This window comes from Podarcis bocagei (assembly GCF_964188305.1).
Source record: "Podarcis bocagei genome assembly, chromosome: 17".
In the NCBI taxonomy this organism is placed as follows: Eukaryota; Metazoa; Chordata; class Lepidosauria; order Squamata; family Lacertidae; genus Podarcis; species Podarcis bocagei.
The window spans coordinates 31,924,731-31,941,164 of NC_138143.1; the positions used below are offsets into that span (position 1 = coordinate 31,924,731).

The window sequence follows — 16,434 nt, forward strand, 5'->3', positions numbered from 1 at the left end:
TTACAAAATAAAGTAACAAACTGCTACTGAGACCTTCCAAGGGGTGGATATGAGCGCAGCCAGCCAACAAAGAAAAAAGTTGATTAATCATTTACCTTTTAACCAATTTATCAGTTAAATTTAAATTAAAAAACCTCTGTGTAGATGCCTTTTTGAGATAGGCAAGTGGTAGAAAACTTTATTTTTTTAAAGCTAGTATTTAAATATATCTAAAGAGAGCATTTAATCCTAGCATTAATACTGTTACATAGTACAAGAGAGTGAAAAAATAATGTGTGTCCTTAACTTGCAGCCCCTGCAGTTAAAAACGCCCCACTCATTTAATTTTGACCCAGGTTAAAGCAATGTTAGTTGCAAACCCTTGTAAACAGAGATAGTTTAAGAAGAAGGTGTTCAGTCCTAGTTTAGTTTAAAGCTAAAGCGCCTTCATAGGGTTTGAACAGGGGCCTTCCAGCTAGCACCTGGACAACTCATCAAGCAGTCACACAGGTCACAGCCTCAGCCTCACAACAGGACTTCTCCCTGTGCCCCATCCAAATCCCCCAACCCACTGGAGCAGAGGTTGAGAGCATGCAGAAGTGAGGAGGGGGAAGTTCCATTGCGCAAATGGAAATCTGTTGCATAAGTGGAACAGCACTGTTAGATGCAACTCATTACCCATAATTTAGCATCTGTACAAATGAATTAGTACATGTATATTTTATCAATAGGGACGCGGGTGGCGCTGTGGGTTAAACCACAGAGCCTAGGACTTGCCGATCAGAAGGTTGGCGGTTTGAATCCCCACGACAGGGTGAGCTCCCGTTGCTCGGTCCCTGCTCCTGCCAACCTAGCAGTTCGATAGCATGTCAATGTGCAAGTAGATAAATAGGTACCGCTCCAGCGGGAAGGTAAATGGCATTTCCGTGCGCTGCTCTGGTTTAAGTAGCGGCTTAGTCATGCTGGCCACATGACCTGGAAGATGTACGCCGGCTCCCTTGGCCAATAAAGCGAGATGAGCGCTGCAACCTCAGAGTCGGCCACAACTGGACCTAACAGTCAGGGGTCCATTTACCCTTTATTTTTTATTTTTTAAATCATATTTATTAGCATTTCCAATAATGACAGAATAAGAAAAATAGAGAAGACAAAGAAAAGAAAGAAAAAGAGAGACAAATTTACATTCTTGCTTTCATAACCTTCTTTCCAGGACTCCCTCCTTCCCCTCCCGACCGTATTCCCCTTTCCCTAAGTTGGTTCCACAAGCTCTCACTCCCAATTAAAACCTAGTATGTTTAACCCTTTAGCCAATTTAAATTTATAGAATCTTACCATCACTCCTCATCTTTAACAGAAATAGAAAAAAGATTTTTCCCCCAAGATCTGCCCCAATTTCCTTCCACGATTTCCCTCTTTTTTTTAAAGAAAACATGTTAAATCAAAATACCAAAGTTATATAAAGAAATAGCAGATAAAAGATATAAGAAGATTCAAAAAGTTGGTTACATAGCCTTCGGATTCCAAAATTCCCCCTCCCTTCCCCGGTTTGAATTCCCCATGTCCGTCAATCTGTGTGTTATCAGCCTGGAGGTCTCAAGTCCACAGCCAAATTTTTCTCATTCCACCTTGCCGGTTTTCTTTAAATTTATTTGTTTTATTGATGTTTAACTTCAAAAATCCAGTCTAATAGAGGCCTTTAGTTTCCTTGGTCTTTGTTGCTCCTCCCATTGTTCTTTCCGTGTCGTAGTTAGTCCTTTGTTCTTTTTATTCCTTATTTTCTCAGGTTTCTTATCTTGTTCAGCTGCTAAAACGTTCTTATTCCGAAATCTGGTATCTCTACAGAGGTTTGTTATTCAGGAACAAAAACTTACGTCCAGTCCCTTCCTTTCTTCAATAGAAAATTCTATTGTCTCCTTTTAGTGTAAACACCTCTGTAGACAAAATACTGTTTCCGTTTAGCCGCTTTCCCAGAGAATAAGTCCTGTGCACAGCCCAGAGTAATTTTCCACATACGACCACTTGTAATGTCCCGAAACCCCTCTAGGGGGATTGCAGTAACTTTGTATCCTCTAATCCAAAAGTCAAGTTGTTGTTTCTTTTTTTCGACAATTTATATCCATATAATGTCAATTTGTAACCAAAATTAGCCAGCAAAATACTTGTAACAAAGTCCTCTTTATATTCTCAAGCTTTGACAGCTACTTTGACAGCTGTCAAAGTCTCCGTCTCTCTTCGCCAGGCTCCGCAAATCGCCCCGGTTCCCAGGGGGGGTTGCCTTTTCCCTCTCACCCTCCACTCTTCTCCTCCAGCACAATTCTTGTAATTTCGCATCGTGGAATTTATGCTTTTTATCAGCGGTAAACTTCTAAATCGATCTTGGTTACCCAGTCCTTGTTTTGAAATGTTTACAATCAGGAGGGGATTGACTTCCTTTTTAGATCGCCCCCGCTCGTGCCGAATCCGAAAAAAAATTTCTTTTTTTTTCTCCTTTTATACCCGATTTCCCAATTACTCACGGGTTGTTGTTGATAGTCCGAATTTCAAATGGAAGAAGCCAGCGCTCTCCGTCGAATGGCATGCGGCTGCGCTCGGCAGGGGAAGCGATAGACCCAAAGCACCACGCCACTCCCCGGCACCCGATCCGAAGCCTTTAAAAAGGCTCCTTCACGAGTCGGGAGGGCGCTAGCGGTGCCAGCCGGGTCCCCATGTCCACGGGCTCCGTGCCCGTGGTTTTTGAGGGTCCCCGCGTCGCCGGCGCGGTAGGACCCAACCCCTGCCGAGCAGACTCCCTCCGGAGCTCGGAGGGAGTCCGCCATTCGGCGATGGCGCCAACCCGGAATTCCAGGGGTCCATTTACCCTTTACCTTATTTTATCAATAAGTGTGTCCTCTCTCTTTTTTTAATGCCTAATGCCCCCGCAATGACTCACACTTGCATGTATGAAAGAGTTAACCTGAGCTCAGGTTGCCCATGGGCATGGCACTTTTCAGGCTCCCTGCAGTCTTTTGTTTTGCTCCTCCTATTCTCCCCCACCATTCTTGCTTCCTGAAACAAGCAAGAAGTCATGTGGATATGGCTCCCAGCTGCAAGAAAAGCCAAGTGAACTAAATTTCTCCCAAAGGGAGATTTTACAGCCTGCATCTTTGCTACCCCAAATATTGTGTGGGCCTTTTTGTAAGGAAACCAAGTACTTTTCTTTCAAGTCATTTGGAAACTTAATCATCTTCAGTTTACTGCTAACAGAAAGAGACCTGTTTGCTGTAATTTCTGGAAACTCTGGAAACGAAACATTCACTTATTTGCAAAGCTAAATGTCTGCAATTTAGTCTAAGTATTTTTATGGGGAATGTTGACTTAAAGGTGTATGAGGGTAGCTATAAATTGAACCAAGTTTAAGTGTGCTTGTAGCAATCACCATTGTGCTAACTCTGCTTCAAGAGAGTAAGAATCTCTCTTCCAAACCACTCTCTACAACACTCTACAACCAGTCTGTGATATCTGTGTATTGAGCCTGCTCCAATTCATTCTGGCCAGCTACAGAGTTCTGCACATATGAAGAAACTCCATGATACACAATGGAAAAGAATATATTCTGGGTAAATTGGAGTCCACTGCCTGCTATCCCCTCCTACTTGCACAAGGTTAGGGCATTTTTCTTGCAGAAGGAGTAGCAGAGAGTGATGGCAGTGAGTTGCAGGCCTCAATTTGAGACTTGCTTTTTTGTGTGTGTTCACCTCAAACTGGGGGCTCAAAAGTTTCAAGCACCTCCTCAAGTAATTTCCCCATCACTAAAATTTACATTGCTCTACCAGAGTCTGTACTTCTTTTTTATTTTTCCCCCTCATCTGGGCAATATTTTTATTCTTTAAAGGCAGCCCTTTTGTCTTTTATAACTGCTTGCTTACCATGCTGGCCTCCTCTTGATCCTGTTCATTCTTTTCCTAATCTGTGGTGTACATTCTAGCTGGGCATCTATTATTGTGGTTTGAACCTCTAAGCTTCCCAGGGAGATTTGACGCTGTTGACTCTCCCTTTCAACTTCCTTCTAATTAATCCTCTTCTCCCGCTCCACCCCCCTTTTTAAAAAGTTACTTCTTTTGAAATTAAATATGGCTCTTCATTGGCTTCCTGTGCAATCTTTCACTTAGAAATATGCTGAATTTGATCGCGCCAGTTCAACAATATCTGCATCTCTTGTCAGGTTCTGGGACTAAGTCCAGAGTCACTTCCCCTCTAGTTGGTTCGGTGGCCAAACTTTCAAAGGCGCAGGCCTTTGAGGATAGTTTATGTCACCCACTAATGCAATACTTTCTCCTTTGGCTTGCCTCCCTGATCTCCCCCCCCCCCCCATTTGCAACTTGCTCTCACTGAGAGCCAGTGTGGTGTAGTGGTTAAGAGCGGTGGACTTGTAATCTGGTGGACTGGGTTTGCATCTCAGCTCCTCCACATGCAGCTGCTGGGTGACCTTGGGCTTTTCACACTTCTCTGAAGTCTCTCAGCCTCACTCACCTCACAGAGTGTTTGTTGTGGGGGAGGAAGGGAAATAAGTTTGTTAGCAGCTTTGAGACACCTTAGGGTAGTGATAAAGCAGGATATCAAATCCAAACTACTACTCCTCCTCCCCTTCTGCCTCTTCTTCTTCTTCTCCTCCTCAACATCAGGAGAATGTTCCCAGTTCTCTTTTTCAGACCTGTTGTTTCTAACCATCACAGTTCTGCTGAAGAATTTGTTCTTCTCAATTTATCTGGTTTATTGGACTGTATGCACGCCTTTGACATTTGAAACTCCCTCCAATAAACCCTTCCCTATCCTTCTACAGACTTTGTATCTACATATAATCATATCCCACTTATTTTGTCCATTCCATCATATTTCTAACACACCCATTACATCTTTGTCTCTTGTTCTGCAGCACCAAGTACTCACTTTACGCCCAGCTTGCCATAGAGACTCCTAAGATTAGCATACAAACACTTATACATTGCATTGCCCCCTTAATGTCCTTTGTATGTGTATTTTCCCCGATGACCCTTTGGTCTCTTTATATGAAAAACAGCTGGTGCAAACATATTCTGAGTATTCCGAGAACAGTACAAGGACTGGGGAGGGAGGATCTATAGACCTGTATGCATCTCTAACAGATGCACAGAGTGGTCTCTGAGGATTTCCCCATACTCTCTGGATTATCTCTCTTCTGACCTCCTGCATTGACTTCCATTACTTCATTTCCCTAAACAGACTTGTTTCTAATATTTTTACATATTCTTGAAGCAGAAATGATTTATAGGACATATAACAAGAGCTGTTCCATAGCAAATATTCACAATGGGTCCATTCTGCCCGTATAGTGGGTAAAAAACAACAACTCCAGTATCATTTATTAGTGCAGTGCGCTATTTGAATAATTTGCAAACACCAGCTTTTTACTGCTTTTGCTCTTCAATTCATTCATTATTCTGCAATTTGGGAGGACCAAAGGCAGGTTATTAAATTCAACTAATACTAATTTAGAAAGAGTAAAATAAATCCAAATCAATAAATCCATGTAAAAAGACACTATGAAATGAATTGTGCTTGCTTTAAGTGTATGTACATGTGTGCAATTTTACATGGCTACTCAGCTACCCTTTGGCTAAAAGAATTTGCTTCCAAGAATAAAACAATGCTTGAAATCATAAAGCACTGTCTGTAACTTATGCCCAGAATTAGGTGACTTATTCAGATTTTATGGCTGAGTTGTCAAATCTTTGTCTTTAAAAGTGACCTGATTCCACATTTTGTATTAACTTTTCCAGTAGTGCTTCCCCCATAATGAAACACGCCAACTAGATCACAGTTATGTGAAGATTTTATTCCCCGTTTTCTAGTTTGTGGGACAAATCCATATCTTTGAAAAGAAGAGTCATGTTTCTGGCAACAAACTCCATTTTGCTAGCTGCCTTTTCTTAAAGCACCAGTTTCTGACTGTATATTTTGTGACAATATTGTTATTATTATTATTTAATTTACAGTGAAGAATTGCCATTCCTTTAGGACTGCCAAGAACAGCTTGGAAACATGAACTGTAAGGTCTCAAATGCCCAAAGGCAGATAAAACACTCCAGCTGCTTGAGATCCCTTTGCTCTAAACAAAATAGGTCCCTACACTCTACGCATGTGCCTTGTTTTCCCCACCTGCCATTATCCTATTGCAGCATTTATCCCTTCCCCCACCCCTGTATTTTTGTCCCTTCTTCTACCTTCTGGCTTTTCTGTTCCTGTCTTGTCTTGATCTCTCCTATCTCCTACCTCCTGCTTGACCAAGAGCAGGTGTGGCATGGTGGATTGAGTGTTCCACTCAGGCCGGGGAGATGTTGCTCAACATCTCTGCTCAGCCACGAAACTCACTGTGAAGTCACGGGCCACTTGCTGTCTCTCAGCCCAACCAACTCACCGCATCACTGTGTGTCACAGTTTCATAAAGGTGGTGGGTGCCCTGTATTCTCTGGAGAAAAGCTGGAGAAAAACATGATAGATAGATGATAGATGATGGATGATGGATGATGGATGATGGATGATAGATAGATAGATAGATAGATAGATAGATAGATAGATGATAGATAGATAGATAGATGATAGATAGATAGATAGATAGATAGATAGATGATAGATAGATAGATAGATAGATGATAGACAGATGATGATAGATAGATAGATGATAGATAGATAGATAGATAGATAGATAGATAGATAGATAGATAGATGATAGATGATAGATAGATAGATAGATAGATAGATAGATAGATAGATGATAGATAGATGATAGATAGATAGATAGATAGATAGATAGATAGATAGATAGATGATAGATAGATAGATAGATAGATATAGATTGATAGATGATAGATAGATGATAGATAGATAGATAGATGATAGATAGATATGATAGATGATAGATAGATAGATAGATGATAGATAGATATACCTCCTACTTCTTCCTCTTAATATCGACCCCATGCTCTGGCCAGTTGAGCAGATTTGTTTAAAGCCAAACAAAAAACAAGAGCAAAACAAATGGCCCTATACTGTGTCACATCCCTGATGTCTCTGAAGCCACAATTGCCTGCTCTGAGTGACAGCAGTATATCAAGGCCATCCCGTGTACCTGGCTGGGGACTGACACGCGATCTTTCTGCATGTGCTCCAGTGCTCAAATTACAAGTGGAGCAGAGGGGGCCTGGCCCCCATACCTTTTGCGATGGCGTCAAATTATTGTTCGTGCAAGGCCATAAATCAGCTAAAACCAGGAGAAGTTGGGGATGAGTATTAATTGTAGGATGCTTTCTTTAAAAAACAACGACAACCAAATGCAGCTGTGAAGAGTGCAATTTAGAATGAAAAACCAATATGGGGGAAGGGATTTTAATCTTTACCGCTCCAGGACTTTCCCCCTAAAACAAGCAAACAAACCCATGAAGCTCCTCTGCAAAGGAGAAATGTGTGTTTTATTCTGGTGGGGCTGGGGAGCAGGCTGAGAAGAGGCAAATTTTCTTTAGGAAAACTATCAAAGGGCTAAGAATCCCTTCTACAACTGGATTGGGCTGGAGTGGCAGGAAGGATAAAGTCCCAGAAGGGGAAATTTCATGCTACTGAGCATCATGTGTAATTTGGTCCTCAGACAAAGAGGAAATATGAGAAAATCTGGTGAATATTTTTTTTGGGGGGGGGGCGAGGGAATATTTGAGCATTCAGTAAAGGAATGAGCAGAGAATTCCATGCACCCACATGCTCTCACTGAATTATCCGAAAACTCCCTCCAGAGTTCAACTTGTCAGTTACAGTTTTGTCATGTTCTGGTAGAAAATATTTACTTTTAGCCCAGTCTTGGTGCTATGCTTCCTGGGGTGAACATAATAGGAATTAATATATTTCAGCTTCTGAACATGAGAAGAATGGTTCAGTGTTCCTTCTCATCACTGTATAGAATTTTATGTTCTGGAAGAAGTCACCTTTTGCCTGATCATGTGTATTTATCAGTTGAAGGTCCAGGACTGAGAAATAGAGTGTACCATATTCAAGTAGTTCATTAACAGAGTTGTGCAAAACTACACAGAGAAATGTACTGGACTTTAATTACAACAAAACAAATGAAATTGTTGTGATTATGAAACATTTTTCATTCTTTACTATGGTGTAATGCCGCCTGAGCACACATTTACCAAGCATCTCACGTGGGGCTAAAGCACTTTTCACCTTCCTTTTCAAGGCATATTGGAACATTAATAAGAAGCAAAATGCACAGTGAAGACAGAAGGAAACACGATTCAAGTAGGTAGCCCTGTTGGTCTGCCTTAGTCAAAATAAATTAAAACAATTCTTTAAAAAGATAGTTAAAAAGACTCTTCTTAAAAACCTAAGAACTGCCTTAAAAGAATCAAGTCTTCAAAAAAAAGTTATATGATCTAAGAAAGTCTTTAAAAGAATCCTTCTAAAAGAATTTAAAAATTATAAAGTAGAACTTAGAGACCAACTGAGTTTTAGGTATAAGCTTTCGTGTGCACGCACACTTCTTCAGATACACTGAAACAGAAGTCATCAGACCCTTATAGGAGGAAACACAGTTATTAATAAACTAATAATATTTAGGACTTCCTGTTCCTCTTAGAAATTTGGCTGAAAAGGCATACATTTTTTCAACTTTCCAACAAATTGTTTCTCTCTCTCATTATCTCTCCATTGATCTTTTTCTTGGGCTGCATTATAACTATTGAATTCATGACCTGCTAGAAATTCAGGCTTCTCTTGCTCATCCTCCACTGTTGTTGTTTTAAGAGGCAACTTAAAAAAAAATGTTTTAGATTATTATTTCCCTCTGTAATACTTGTTTGCAGATTAATTTACACACTTTTTTCCTTTCAGTGTTGACAGTTCTCTTTCTTGAATAATTTCACTGCTTTCATTTATTTTAAAACTTCCCTTAAATAGTTAACATACAACCTTTTTTTTTTTTGCTGCTGTGTACAGTGTGTCGTTACTTAGGTGCTTAATAATAATAATTATCATCATCATTATTACCTTCAAACATTGCTGCAGCCAAGTGATTGGGGCAAAGAACGTCATTCCTAGTGAGAAGCTACAACAGCTGCTCCTACAAGGAAAGGAAGGAACTGAAACACAGCTTTATTCTTGTGGTCGCTTTCTGGGCATCTGAACATCCTTGAAATAAATGCCCTATCCCCATGGATTAGGAGCAGATGGAGCATGATCCGGCTGCATTGAGGCATTCTGCCCTGCTCTGAAATAATTGGGGTCTATGGCACAGTTTAACTCACCTCTGCTGGGGGCATTTCCAGCCTATGACAGTGCAGAACAAAATCGTTGGTGCCGTGCCAGTTTAGTACATACTGGAAAACCACATCTCATTGCTCACCGATGAACAGACTAAACAATGGTGAGTGATGCAATGGAGGTGATATCCACAACTAGAAAAGACAATATAGCATTTGGGTATGGTGCGACAAAGCTTGAATCTTCAAAAAAAATCAAGATGGGTGCCAGAGAGTAGATGGAAGAACGGGTTACAAACTCCCTTCTACCTGCCGATTCCTCCCTCAGCTAGAACAGAAGTAAGCTTGGCAGAGGACTGTGTTTATGTAGGTGTGTTGAGAGGTGTAGGAATGGCCTTGGAGAAGGTGGGCATTGCCAGAGGAAAATCAGCGGTTACAGAATGGGTTAAGCCTTCCCTTCCACTGGCCACTTTCCCCTTGCAAATTATTGGGTGTGGGAACAGTTTCTGCATTGGTGGCTTCAGGTCTCAGCCAACAGTGAAATCCCATTAATCTTTATGGAGTAAATCATTTATTATTGTATATGTTTTTGAAATGTCCACAGATAAAGGAGACATTTTTATATACTGGACAAAAAAACCCTAAGGACTAAAACCTAAAATTTATCGTCCCCTTTGTTATACTACGCCTTTAAAATGAACAGTGAAATCTCATGGCTCATCAATAATTTTCAAGACTCTCAGTGGTTTTTTGTTTTTGTTTTTAAAGGAACTGCTCTTGGTGTTATTTTGATTACAAAATAAGCTTATGTTTTTGTTTTTTTAATCTTCCTACGTACATATGGGATGAATGAATTCCTGCAGTAGGTGGAAGAATTCAGAAGCACACTCTGAAACTGCAAATTATTGTGCACTTGTAATCTCTTGTTTGAACCTGACAGTTTTAAAGTTACCCGTCAGTACTTCCTTTATAAATGTTCATAAAAGTGCTCTTTTGATTAGGTTATGAAATGCGTTATGAACATTGGTTTTAACAGTGAATTACTATTTCAAACTGTGTCACAGTGACACAGTTACGGTGTCATTTGGCTGCTGTTTGCTTGTGAATATATCCATGATGCCCCAATCTGCTATGTCAGAGAGATGAAACACATACCAGCTGTTAGAAGAGAATCCTTCGAGATCAGATGTGAATCTGTTGCATAGAGCGTTCCATGGGCACATATCCTGATCAAATTCAGGAAGGCAAAGAAAAATGTTGTTTTTTATATAATAATAATAAAAAAATTCTTCATCAGGTCCTACCAGTAGGCAGAGTGAAGCAACTGCTTAATATAACAGACACTAGGCTGTTCCTCCTGATTGCCTTAGCCATTCTCCTCTTCAGAAGAACAGAGCTGTATATGCAACATGTCCTGTCCTGAACCTCCTAAACCAAAACTGCTTCACAGGATGCGGTTGAGGGTGGTATACATTGCTGAAGTAAGAGTCAGCTGCCTCTCAGTTATCTTCAGTACATGGATGGAGAGTGGGCACTGTCCTGTCCTTTGCCTCAGCAAACATGCCTTGGACTGGCCCTGCAGGACGTTATTACAGACCATCAATCATTTATACACAGATCATGGGAACTGACCATTTAGTGAATTTGGTCCCATTATTTCGGATGGTTCAGAGTCCCTATGGAAGCCATGAATTTCATTTTTCAGTACACCAGGACTATGACTCTACAGAGGCTTCCAAGAATTAGTCAGTAGCTTTCCCCTGCTCAGTCACTATTCCACATTCCAAGACAGCATTTTCCCTAGGAATTAACATGGAAGTGTTTTCGAATCTTCAGAGGCGTGAGACCCTTTGCCTTTCGTGAATATGGACTCGGACTGTTCAGCAGCAGCATCACCATCACGACCAGTTAATTAGCTTTAATTTAAATTTTAATTACCGTAACAACTACATTTACATTTTTGTTTTGCACACAGTTCTGTTAATGAATGTGGTTTCTGCTCATGCATCCAGTCATTCTGGTGATTCATATAGTTCATTCATACAATCCGACAAAACTGCTCTCTTTTTATGCAGAGTGCCCATTCTTCATTGTTCCTAGCCACCAGAGTCCCCCATTCAGAGCTCTTTAGGTGTGCCAGAGTCTGAGTCCTGCACCAGTGCCTTATCATTAGAGTTTTTCACTTCCTACGTGGGGTTTATAGGCTTGTGGTGGAGTGCTGTGATTGGGTGCTAAGCTACACTATATCCTATGCTTTGTTGTGATCAAATGGGCAGGGTGGTCATACTGACAGGGGCAGCTATTTTCTAATTTCCCCTCTCCCATTGCAACCAATGGAAATGAGATTCCTTGCACCAGGTCCCCTATCAAAATGAGCATAAATGTGATATGGGGAAGCACAGAATATGAGTATGGCTTATGAGTTCTCCTCTCCTGTACTGTCTTCATCATGCCCATGACTCAACCCTTCTCTGGCTGTTCTGCCTGTCAAGATATGCCAGTGGAACAGCTACACCAGCAGAACATCTTCCACCAGCATATCGGTGGAGTTCAGCATACTTGTCATGGCTTGGGTATTCTGCTAGTGTAATGAGGCTTCTGAAAAATCCCATAGCATCTCAAAGGGAATTACTTGAATATAGGATTGCCCTGTCAGTCTTGGTTAATTTGTGAACACATTAGGCACCTTCAATACTGTTTGCGTTCTTGAAAAGCTAATGAGGACAAATTAATTTTTAATTCCTAGTAAATATGTATTTAATAGTCCATTAGCACTACGTGAGTGTGCAATAAATGTTAGTATCCTTGAAAAGTAGTACTTAATAGCTGGCTTAAGCACAGGCTTCAAACCATACAAGCCATATTTTCCCATCAGGTAAGCAGAAGAAGAAGAAGAAGAGTTTGGATTTGATATCCCACTTTATCACTACCCAAAGGAGTCTCAAAGCAGCTAACATTCTCCTTTCCCTTCCTCCCCCACAACAAACACTCTGTAAGGTGAGTGGGGCTGCGGAACTTCAAAGAAATGTGACTGGCCCAAGGTCACCCAGCAGCTGCATGTGGAGGAGTGGAGATGCGAACCCGGTTCCCCAGATTACAAGTCTACCACTCTTAACCACTACACCACACTGGCTCTCTCGCACAGGTACAAATCAAATGGGAAGGTATGCAGATACATTCACTTCATTCATTCTCCATGACAAGGAATGTTCACGTCCAGGTGACCACAGAGGCAAGCTTTTTGAGGTTGTTTTGTTTTCAGTCAGGCTATGTAAGGGTAAGAAGGTTTCCCTAGGGAACTGAACTGGGTAGGCAACTGCTAGCAGAAGCCAGATGAAGCTGCCTTTAACTGAGTCAGGTCATTGGTCCATCTGGTTTGGCATTACTCCATTTGACTGAGATTGCACCAGACAGTATTTTCATGCTGTGTTGCCTGAAATCTTTTTTAACTGGAGATTGAATTTGGGATTAAGCTCTTGTGCTGTACCACCAAGCTATGGACTTTCTAAGAACTACCATTTGCTGGCCCCAGAGACTAAGTGGCAGCTGCTGGCCATAAATTTGGTGAGCTCCACATTCCATTAATCACCTCTGATTGGCTGATGTTGCTCTATTGGGTAGCCAAGCAGCTATTATCAACAAAGTCCTCTGCAAGCTACAGCGAGTGGCTGGAGAAAGCTCTAGGTCAGAAAACTACTGAGATCCTGGCAGCAAGAAGTAAAAAGAGAGGTCCTCTTTCTTTTCTTTTTTTTAAGGGAATGGTGCAGTGGTAGTTATGAATCAGTGGCTCTTTATGAGAAACCTCTAACCTCACCTATGAAAGATTTATTTGCAGATTGTTAAAGAGATGTGCAAGACTTCAGTTTTATTAGGGCAAATTGTTTATTTTGGTCAACCACCAGACAGTTAGGCGGCACTATTTTTGCATATGTAAGTAAAATGTTTTGAAAAAGGGTTTTGACTTTGTTCTTATATAAACATCATATATATTCAGAGGCTGTCACCGTTTGAGAGATTCTGAGACACAAATGCCACGGAGTGCCTTCCTTTTACTCCGCATTTTCAAAAACCTTTTTCAATAGTTCTGGAATATCTCCTCCCCTTCTATCTCACATTCAAAATTGGGTTGTAAATAAAGTGTTGAACATTTGATGCCAGATACACACTTGTTTCATACACTTCCATATCACTTTATGGTTGATATAGACAGCTATGAAATAGTCCTTGAAACTTTGCCTTTAACAGCAGCATAACATCCAGACGTCATCAAATGTTCATATTTATTAACCCCATTCTGTGATCAGCATCACCTGAAATCAAGGTGAAAGCATGGCTGCGGAGCCCTCATGGACAACCTTCTAGTGGCTTCATGCTAGTGCTGGGTTTAACCTGATATAAAAATGGGCATGGCCAGAAGCTAAAGTGGGAGGAGCAATGGTTTGAAGGCTACCTTTATGAAATGAGCTATATTCCAGTCATGCAATAGCAGAGGTTTCTATACACGTGTGTATACCCACTCATCCTCTAGCCTCCATTCAGGCAAGCAATAAGCATTACCACAGTTCAAGACCCTTTCCAGGTAGGGTAAAGCACTCTAGGCACAGAGCTGGGTTGATGAGGGGTGCAGAGTGGGGAGGAGGCAGGGTCAGGAGAAAGTCCTGAAGGTCAGATAAAGGCCTGAAGCGTCCCATTTGGGCTCATGGTGTGAAGATACAGGGGCCCAAGTTAAAGGCTCAAGAGCAGGCCAGGCTATTTTTTTTCTTGTCAACTGACAACTTAGGAAGGTGGGCCTGAGACCCTACAGTATTCATAGGCATTGTACCTCTGAATGCTGGAACGGAGAACATGAGATGATGATCGCATCCATGTCATCCTTGAGCTTCCAGATGCAGATTACCAGCTGCCGTTGGAGATGATAGTGATACTTCCTTATTTATTTCCTGTTCTTCTACTAAATGTACACAGCATACCATATGATTAAGATAACAGCCATGTGATCTAAGCCTTGATAAAGCAGAAATACAACTAACAAAATTTATACAAGCTAGAACGACCAACTTGTAATATAGCCAACTTTAAACAGACAAAAGCCAAATAGCAGGAAGGGTGAAACTGGCAACAGCCAAACTAAATGATGGACACCCAAAAACAGGTTTTGAGATGCTAGTTTCCCTCGTGACTAGAGAATCCTTTAACAGCTACTGGCATTTTGGATGCAAAGAACATAATCAGTGGTTGCTTCAGGAAATGTAAATTCCTGTCCTATGATACTGGAAAAGGGGACAGGGCTAATGGTCTTAAGGTACAAGAGGATAGATTTCTGTTGAAGGTTAGGAGAAACATTTAGTAGTTAGTGCAGTTCTACAATGAAATAAATTACCTGGGAAGCGGCTTTCCCTCACCAGAATTATTGAAACAAAGGCCGATCATCCATCTTTTGAGAATGCTCTAACTTGGTCCTCAAGGCCCTCTCCAACTCTGTGATATCTATCACATCATGCCATACATTATGATTCATTATATGCGACAGTGGGGAGAGTATGAAGAGACTGGGAGCTGTTGCTTTCTGTCATAGCTTAAGTGTGCAGTAACATCTGGTTCCTCCACCCTGTATTTCTGCCTGTGTACATCAACCGTGTGTCAATGCACATCTAATGTAAGCCCAATTCATGTCCACCCCCCAACCCAAGAATTGTGCTCATGCATGCAATACCATGCACAAGTGAGTCGCACCTCCTCTGAGCTGAAACTCTAAAGCCATTCAGCAGCAAAATCAGAAATTTGGATTTCCTTGCAAGCACTCCAAAGACCCATAAACATGGTATTTTTTAATAGGTGTGGGAGGTGAAATGGGTTATAGGAAAAAATAAAGCCATGTTGCGCCAGTCCAAAATGAATGGTTAGGAGCAGTAGAAATATAATTATTACAGTTACCTTTTACAATGTAGATGGTGCAGAGTTGCTTAATTATACCCAGCGAGAGTTTCCTTCAAATGATTGCTTTAAATGTCATCTTTAGCTGAGGAATGTTTTCTTTAACACCATCCCGACACAATACTACTCGTTTTGTGTTCTTGCCTCAATGTCCCTAAACACCACTCCTTTCCCCCCCCCTCGCTTTTATAAAAGTCCAGATTTCCCACATTGTTTTTCCACAAATAAGTGTAAGTGTAATTTTTCTCATGAGCCCATTACATATTTGCCAAAACTATTTTTATGTTGCTCTTGGGTGGTTATTTTGCCTGTAAGTTACATGTGGACTAAGAGAGCAATTGTTCTTAAACTGTAGTATTTTCAACAGTGCCTGGGCCTGGAAGAGTAATTATAGAGAACGAAACTGTAACTTTCTCAAATGTACGCAGCAGTAATACAAACTCTTAAGGGCAGCCCTTTATACTGCTGGTGTTCTAAATCCTGGCCACATAATGCGGCAACTCCTGAGCATTGTTGAAATTCAATAGTTAGAAACAAGCAAGGATGCCTTCTGAGCCCTTTGTTTTATATTTGCTTTTCATTTTTTGCACTTGAGCACCCAAGAGGCCTAAGTCCATGACATCTCGAGATTGTAGATACCTTTCCCACAGTGCTGTGGGGAATTCTATGCAACAAGGTGCAAGCCTTGTTGAAATGAACGTTTGAAACACAAGTGCAGCCTGCAGTGACAAAGTGTTTTGAGAAGTTGGCCTCTGGCCGAGTTCTCCAGACTCTCGTGTATACATTCCTTAAGACCCAAAGCCTAAATTTAGGCTGCAGACCTGCACACTCTTACTTGAGTGTAAGGCCCAGCCAATGCATAAGGAGTTGTTTCTGAATGAATGCACATAGGGCCAGGCAGTTATATAGACTCTCGGCTTGTGACATATCCTGAACAATTGTCACTAGCCCTTAAATAGTGTCGTATGTCATAGCATTCCTTATTTCCAACTTCTGCCATGAAAAAGCTTGTTCTCCATTAAAGATGTGCAAATCCTCCAGTGATTGCTCTTGAATAGAGGTCTTTCACTTCCCTCTAATAATGGCTAAAGCTGCAATCCGAAGCCGCCTTAACTGGGAGTAAACCCCACTGAATTCAGTGAGACTTGCTTCTAAGCAGACATGGCTGGGATTGCTATTCAAGTCAGCATCCCTGCCTAAAAATAAGATACCACCACACCCCTTGGAGCATCTCAGAAAATTCTAAATAGTTAAG

General features: G+C 41.2%; 1 protein-coding gene across 13 annotated transcripts in view; it reads left to right on the forward strand.

The window, feature by feature from the left end:
* The window catches only part of NRG1 (neuregulin 1), a 513,412-nt gene that overhangs the window by 248,335 nt on the left and 248,643 nt on the right, over window positions 1-16,434 (forward strand). Inside the window, exon 4 of one of the 13 annotated variants that reach the window (XM_081176436.1) lies at window positions 8,225-8,286. The exons of the other annotated variants lie outside the window; for them this stretch is intronic. Coding sequence (XP_081032562.1) covers window positions 8,253-8,286 — 34 coding nt within the window. The 5' untranslated portion in view covers window positions 8,225-8,252. The remainder of the gene's footprint in view (window positions 1-8,224; window positions 8,287-16,434) is intronic. 13 annotated transcript variants of the gene reach the window in all.